Source organism: Mytilus trossulus, chromosome 2, assembly GCF_036588685.1.
Source record: "Mytilus trossulus isolate FHL-02 chromosome 2, PNRI_Mtr1.1.1.hap1, whole genome shotgun sequence".
NCBI lineage: Eukaryota > Metazoa > Mollusca > Bivalvia > Mytilida > Mytilidae > Mytilus > Mytilus trossulus.
In genome coordinates this window covers 37,206,690-37,215,509 of record NC_086374.1, presented here as the reverse complement: position 1 = coordinate 37,215,509, position 8,820 = coordinate 37,206,690, and the positions used below count along the sequence as shown (strand labels likewise).

The following is an 8,820-nucleotide window of genomic DNA, read 5'->3' as shown; positions in this document are numbered from 1 at the left end:
GATCTAAACATGATGCAGATGAAGTTCAACATAGTTTGCATGTTTGAAGTATTTGTGTAAGGAGACTTATAACTTGTTACATTTTATTTTTGGGTGTCTGAATTAGTTATTTCATTTTAAATACATTTCGACATTTTGTTAAATACAATGTTTACTTTGTCTTAAATTATAGTGAAATGGAGTACGTGCGACGAAAAATTTACTTTGATCAAGCAAAAGAAATTATCAAAACATGAATTTTCAATTGCATTCAAATATATCAAGACTACTAATACTTCGTCAAACAGTTAAAACTCAAAATACTATGATAAAATATTATATCTTAATTATACTTATACATTAATTTGATCTAAGTCTAGCCTTTAAAAACAACATCTGTTGGCAAAAAGGCAATATTCGGAGAAAAATTCTAACGGTAGTAAAACTTTATTACAATTTTAGTAGTGAACACATTCTTCCGCTCATGTCTTCATACAGACACAAAATACACATAAGTTAATAGCAAATACTAAAGACTTGTTAAGCACCATATCCATATACAAAATCCCATTAGTCCGACAACCATTATTCAGACAGCCCATTACTCCGACAGCCCACTATTCCGACAGCCCATTACTCCGACAGCCCATTATTCCGACAACCCATTACTCCGACAGCCCGTTATTCCGACAAATTGATGCGTTTTTCTTATGTGTATGGGTAAATTTTCTCTAAAAAGACCAACTCCGTTCTCTTTGATATTTGTGGTTGTCCGTTTTGATTACAATTATTCTTTCCATGCGGGATATTTGTCTCAGTATATTGGAGTTGATACTCATGCCTATAGCAACTGCTCAGTCCTTACCCTCGTCCCACTTTCGTTTTACGTGTCTATGTACTTTATTTATCTTTATATTTCGTTGTTTGTGTGTCCAATATCAGTCTGTGCTGTTCTAGGTCGCTTTTTTTTTGCATGTGTGTCTTGATCTACCTTCTTTCAGTAGATCTTCGGTTCCCCCTTTTCGCGTATTAGGGGAGTGAGGTTTCTCCACTGTTAACTACATAAATAAATATTTCGGAGTTGTATAACATTTCCCGCCCTTTTTGGTCGCAACACTTTCTAACCCTTGTGTCACTCATCTGAGTTTTATTTAAATTGAGTTTGTCACAGATATAAGGGACTAATGTGGCGTCAGTCAAAATGAGAAAATCAGAGACACATTATACATACCTAGATCCTAAAAAATAAGATGACACATAGGACGAAACATTTGCTCAGAAAATATGAGCAATTCCAATTATGAATACGGTATCATGTTCGGGAATATGAATCCACGAAATACGGAGACAGTACACAGCACTTCCAATAGCGATCGATCAGACATAGTCTGAGTGGTGAAACTTTATATATTTGTAGGGATACAGATTTTATGTCCTGAGCTTATTTTAAAATCTAGAAAAATATGTCTCTTTTATTATGGTTAGTGGAGAAGCAGAAATGATGATTTACAACACAACTTATTACGAAAAACAAATATGACGGACATGCATATTTCGGCAACTTCTACTTAAATATTCATAAGGAAAAGTGCATGTATCGGTTCAGTGACTGTATATGTTATAGAAATATACAGTCAACGCATTTTGACTGCTCAAATAGAACGAGTGCAGTATAAAGCCAATAACAAACTAGTAAATAATCTAAGACAATGTGTGACATTCTTGTCCCGCTTGTGTTTTTGTCAAATTGTCTTATTTTAAAAAACTTAGTACATTATGTGTTTTGTTGGAAACTTGACACTTATTTTTCATTTAAAGATTGTTTTCAAGAAGAAAAACATATTTAGATATCATTTATTTTAAGAAAGGTAGTTCTTATGTTAATTCAGAATCGGTGCTCTTCCATTACATTAAGAATTGAAATTGCTAGATAATCAAAAAATCTTATTGCTGATAAAGTTGAGGATAAGCGTCATTTTTCAATCAAATGCTCACTTCATAATAATTTGAGGGAGGAACTCTTTCACCATATTTCTAGCACGTAAGAATTTTAAAAAGTTAGATAAATATGATAAATTTTCGATGAAAAACACAGGAAAACTTTACTATTATGGGGTGAAAATAATGATTACATTGTTAGTTCTTTTGAATTATGTAGTACATGTCTTGATACTGACTGTTATTTGATATCAATATGTTAGTTGTTTTTTTCTATTTTACTTGGCTCCGATTGTGACTGAGGCTTATAGTGCTATAAAGATAATTATATCATATTAGTATTGTAATGTCTTAATGGTGACCCAATCAAGTTGACCACATTAGACCGCCGCTTCGAAAAAAGTGGGGTTATACTGTTTTACCATTGTCTGTCCATCCGTCCGTCCATCCGTCTGTTCGTTCGTCCTTCAGTTCGTCCGTCCGTCCCATAAATATATTCGTTGCATCTTTTTCATGAACTACATTACAAGGATTTCTGAAAGGTCTATTGAAGTCGTCTATATCGTGTGATGCGTTTTCAAATTCATTACTCATTACATGACAGCCAAGTTGAAAAATTTCGTCACATTTTTCTCCTGAACTACAATACAATGATATCTGAAATTTGGTTTCAATGTTTATATAAGTCAGTTATACTGAGTGATGGTTTTTCGGATTCACAACTCAAAATCTTCCTGTCTACCGAAATGTTTGGGCGGGATTTCATCAGTAGCTCGTACCATCAATGGTTGTTCTTGATTTATATGCTCTTTAAAGATCCTTTAATTTGGAAAATGAAACATTCTTTTCTTTTATATTCTATATACATATTTCGAATTGAGTATATAGACAGTATTCGAACTACCTTAGCCTTATGTTATATATACGCCATAATACGGAGTTATTTCTTAAAATATGCTATACATATCTAAACGTAATAATACAGACAGACAAATTTAATTTTACCCTGATACCCTGATACTTGACTTGATACATTGTAAGTGTCGGACTTATGGGTTGTCGGAGTTTTGGGCTGTCGAAGCAATGGGTTGTCGGTCTATTGGGTTGTCGGACCAATGGGCTGTCGGACTAATGGGCTGTCGTAATAATGGCGTGTAACCAATGGTGCTTGCACAGAGTTTCGTTTAATATTTTAAAGTGTGTAAAGTAAAAAAATTGCTAAGGTTTCTTAACAAACAGATATCGTTGGGCAGATACCACTATTGTCAAAGGTATCAACGACGAATTGACCAACCACTGTTCTCAAAACATTACACTGAAGCTAATAATTAAACAGTACGAACCCTATTAAAAAAGCGAACTTAAAGTTAGATGATTTTGAACTCAATGGTGAACATTTTCTTCTCCTTCAGTGACACATTCCCTGTTGGTCATTCTACCTGTAAATCTCTCAAAAGAAATTTTTGATATGTCAAAATGGAAGATAGAGCTTGGAATTAATGGTACCTAATAGGACAAATATAACATTTATGTATACATGGTCATACGTAACATAGACGATCAACAAGTATGATGACGTCAGTAGAACATTGAAAGGGACTACGTCAACTTTACGATGAAGCCTTAGTATTACCGTCCTACTAAACTAAAAACTTTATATGAAGAATCTTTATTGAAGTAGTAGCTCAGAAATATGGTATCAAATGGGGATATTCAGGTGCTACTGCTTCATATATAATTGGGATGTCGTACAATGTAAAAGGGAAATTGAAGTAATGTCTGTTGTCGTTAAGATTATAAGTTTATACTTCTCATCTGATGCTGACTGTCGATTTGAAGGTGTAATTTAAGATATGAAGCATCTGTGGTATCCTTTACTTTGAGTTCAGGTGTAGAGATAAGATAACTATAGTCACCAAAATTTGCATAACCCCGTGAAATGATATCATATGTATAGCACATGTACGTGATGATAATATAAAGGATAATTATGTAAGTATCTTTTCCTTCAGTGGCAGTCTCCTGAAAATCAGTCTACTTAACCGAAAAAAATGTATTGCTAATAGGATTTTGTGTATCTTGTTTACAAAAGTATGAAATATTCGAAATTCTAAGTGTTTTTTTTTTATCTATCCCAGACATAAAATACCGTAGCCGTATTTGACACATCTTTTTTTTTAAATATTGGGTCCTCAATGCAAACTTTATACTTTTTTTGCTTTCTAACTATTTTGATCTGAGCGTCACTGATGAGTCTTATGTATGGCGTTTCAAATTATAAGCCTGATACCTTTAATAAATATTGACGTTGTCAGTTAATTTATTTTTTACTTTTATTATTAAATTACCAACAGAGTAGTTTATTTTCACATAATAAACGTAACTCTGTTTTATAGAAGATGTGTCTAAACAAAGGGCATAAAATACCTTGAAATATGTTCTGAGTAGCAATATGTACCAACTTCGCCTGCATATTGGATATACATTTACCAACATGTTCGTTATTCAAGAGCATGCAGCTGCTACTCACCACTGAGTAGAAATTTGATGAAACAGGGGTATGTCAAAGAACGTCTTGTTATTTTTCTGAAAAAGTTCATCGAAAGATACATAGACCTTGCTTATAGATACTAGTGTTCCGTATCATTTTCACAAAATAATACACGATGGTAATGAATTGAAGATTCTAGGTACTAACGTTGTTTATCATCTTAAAAACGTTTTATATTATTCTTTTCTTTGTCAATATTACTTTAACTGTTAAGTTTTTCCTTTTAAACTCACCTGGCCAAAAGGCCATAGTTATTAAGATTATAACAAAATGTTGACTGCTGTAGCCCTATTTTTGAGATTTTTACCTATAATGTCTGTAGGTTTTGTTCACACAACGTGTCAATATAATAGAATTTGATGCGACTGTCTTAAAAGTGAGAGGTTTTGATAGCTGTAAAACCTATAATGTCTGTAGGTTTTGTTAACACAGCGTGTCAATATAATAGAATTTGATGCGACTGTCTTAAAAGTGAAAGGTTTTGATAGCTGTAAAACCAGATTTAATCCGCCATTTTCTAAATCACAAAATGTCTGTATCAAGTCAGGAATGTGATAGTTGTTATCCATTCCTTTGATGTGTTTGAGTTCCTGAATTTTGCAGTTTGATAAGGAACTTTCCGTTTTCCTCGGAGTTCGGTATTTTTGTCATTTTACTTTGTTGAAGACCGTATATTAACACGTATATATCTATTGTGTTATATTATTTTGGTAATTCTGTAAAATATAAAGTCAGTTTGTTTAAGTACCGAAACACAAGAATAGCTTAATGAGAACCGTGAATAATAGCCAAGTCAAAATAAGATCGATTTTGCCTTAGGGATTTCATTTTGACCATACGTTTGGAAATCTTGTTAAATTCTTTTGTACGAAGAATAGAACATCGACAGCATGAGTAGGTGGTTTTGAAATGTTTAAAATTCAAGTTTTACCTACAGGTAGCATAGTTGTTTAGTATTTGGGACCTTATTACTATTTCTCCTACTAAACAGACATGTCAGTTTCTCAGGGAATTTAGTTTTACCTATTTTGTGCAGTAGTGCATTTTTTTCTGACATTGTTTAACATAGTCTTAGGGTTTTAAACAGAGAATGCATATGTGATGAAGACTGATTTGACTAATTGCAGACATTTATCCATTTCTATAATTGATATAATTAATAGAAACTTATCAATACAATATATTTGAAACCATAACAACTTAATATATACTAGTAATTAAAACATTAAATAATATAAATTGATAGATTGTATTGTCCATTTGACTTCTATATATTTGCAGAAAAAAAATCTTAAAAATTCATGTTTATGAATTAATATTTTTTTCCTTGATGTATATTATTATATGGTATATACGAACTCTGACTATCAATTTCATAATTTTTGGTCAATAATTAAAAAAGTTTCCCATTACGTTTCTATGTTAATTTTATTTTTTGAAGTGTTGATTACCTGATGGAGTAAGTATAATTATAATTTTCCGCGTTTCGAAGTATAGAGGAAAATTATTGTACTAACGGTTCTTTCAATATATGTATGGACACGTGATATTAATTGTAGTATCACGTGAATGGTCATTTTGGCGGGTTTATTTCCCTATCAGACCATTCTCTCGCCAACTTCGAACTGGTCAAGATGGACACCGATTTAGACGATTCAATTAAGGCAGTTATTCTACGCGAGGTGAAAAATGCAGTTTCTTCTTCACAGCAAGATCTTCTAAACAGCATAACTACAGTGATGGATAGTAGGCTTTCATCTTTCTAATCAAATCTACAACATTCACAGCAGGAGATTTCCCAAACTCAGATAGCCAAGCTTGAAGAAACCATGACTGACAATTATAGTTTCCAGCGTAAAGGAAACGAAAACCAGTATCGTCATGAAGTGAAAGTGCTAACCAAGCTGAAAGAAGCTAAAGCCAGCCTGGAAGCTCCAGAGTTAGGAATTGAGTCAGTGCAGACAGCGAAGATGAAGATTGTTGAAGGTATTGACTTAGTGCGTGAAAGGCAAAAACTCATAAAACTTGCCGACTCTTCCCAGCTTGGATGGAAAGTCGTCAGCGAGTACGTAGCTAATCCCATCGCTGACGACTCGGAAGACGAAAAGAAAATGATGAGGGCTCAATCTAGAGTAGAAAGAAAGAGTAAGGCGGAAAAAGTTAAGAAAGGAAAACCAAGACCAACACCTTATAGCAGGAATTCAGAGAAAGAAACCAAATCTGTTAAGCCTGGAAGATGTTTCAAGTGTGGAAATAAGGGTCATTGGGTAGACGAATGTCCAGACATGAAAAATAAGATAAGTAATTCTTATTCACAAATTTTAGTTTTTGATAATATTAATGATATTAATGTAATACAAGGCCGCTTTGCGCCTTTAGTCAGTGATTCAAGCAATAAGTCTGTAACTACAAAAGTAAATACTGTTAAAAATACTCACTCGGTGATGTGTATTGATACGAATACAACCGTTCAGCATGAATGCGTCTCGCCAGTTGGTAGACTCAAGGTCAATTTAGGTCAATGGAAATTGATTACAGAAAACAAACACATTATTGATGTTATTGAAAACGGTTATAAAATACCATTCAAAACTGAGCCTCAACACGCTGTAATTAAAAACAACAGATCGTCATTAAACAATAAGAAAGGAGTAGGGGCTATGCTATAATGGCCTTAAATGGCCCCAGATTTACAAGATAATAAAAATTCGAAGAGAGCAGATTTTTCTCCATAAATTATTAGAATATGAGTCAATGATTTAAAAAAAATGTTTTTATCTAACAAAAAAATGTTTAATGACGTCACAATGGCAGGTGCAAATGACGTCATAATTAGGAAAATAAGCAAAAATACAGAAATTTGGATGGTATTTCTAAATTTTTACCACCGCACCATGCTTGCACCAATTAGAAATTTTAACATTTTGACAAGTTCATACAGATCAAACTTTGGACAAAATATTTTTTTGGTGCAAGGTTGGTGCGATAGTTTATTTTATATTTTTCATAGCCAATTGGAGCAATAAAAAGCTGAAATATGCCGTTCAAATTGGACATGTTCATCTGACAAAGTTTAGTTTATACATTCTTATGCCTATAGGAACTTTATGTTTTGTCTTATGAATGTAACATGTATTCCTAATATTATTTCCATAAGTATATCTCGGTAAATGTCTTTAAAAATTCCGATGTGTAAGGGAGTCAATAACAACTTTGAGAACATTTTTTTTTAATTGTGGAATTTCAGATAGACCAATATATAACAACATCTGTACATTTCTTATGTTTCTGCTTATGATCAAATCAAAATCTGGTGTTTGAAGGGGCAATCTTCTCTCTCTCTGGTATTAGGGTCGGATCCATGATCTATGTTAGGAAAAGGGGGGGGGGGGGGGGCAATTTTAAAAGATTATTTTGCTTAAATTCACATAATTGGCAAGAAACACGAAATTTATTTTGAAAATGAAACTACCTATATTCCAATTGCATGTGTCTTTGATGTTAATGAGAATAGAGAACAAGTTCTAGAAAATTTGATGGTAAGAGAACAGAAACGGCATATATGGTAGACTATCCATATATCCGTACATACATGCATAATATATATATGGCTATTTGACCTTCCCATGCATAGAAACAAGTGCCTGAGGTCTGTAAGCAACTGACATGTCTGTAACCTTTTAAAGGTTATGTTTTGAATAGTTTTATAACCATGTGTAATTTTAAAAATGGACCCATTTTTGTTGTTACGCCCCATTTGTGGGCATTATGTTTTCTGGTCTGTGGTCCATTTGTCTGTTCATCCGATCGTCCTTGTGTCCCACTTCAGGTTTAAGTTTTCGGTCAAGGTTGTTTAATCTGACATCAGACTCAGACTTATTTTGAACTAAGTATTACTGTGTGTATTGCTGTGTGGTTTTTTTTCTTCTTTGGCTACAAGTTTAGTTTAAACATATTTTATTTGTTAAAGTACAAATTGGATAAGACACAAGTCAAACAGACTTATGAAGTCTTCTCCATTTAACATTTATAGCAATATAATACAAAAATATATGTGTGAGCATGCATGTATAAAATGGTATATCTATTTAGTAAATCTATAAATAAATATGGATCAAAAGACAGGTAAAGGGAGAGGGGGTTTAAGATCTTAAAATAGCATGTGTACACCGCCTATTTTTGCGCCTGTCCCAATTCAGGATTATCTGGTCTTTGTTAGTCTTGTGATTTGGGCATCCATGTACTAAAGACACATTCTTGTTTTCAACTATTTTGATGTATATAAAATAAATATTGTCATGATTTTAATCACAAACCAAGTCATACTACACTAAGATAAGTGAATGCGAAAG

The 8,820-nt window shown here is 32.9% G+C and overlaps 1 protein-coding gene across 1 annotated transcript; it reads left to right on the top strand.

The window, feature by feature from the left end:
• Window positions 1–5,944: 5,944 nt before the first annotated feature.
• Window positions 5,945–7,137, top strand: LOC134705751 (uncharacterized). The gene has a single exon (XM_063564470.1). It carries the CDS (start codon window positions 6,298–6,300, stop codon window positions 7,135–7,137), a length of 840 nt encoding a protein of 279 aa, XP_063420540.1. The 5' UTR covers window positions 5,945–6,297.
• Window positions 7,138–8,820: the final 1,683 nt, after the last annotated feature.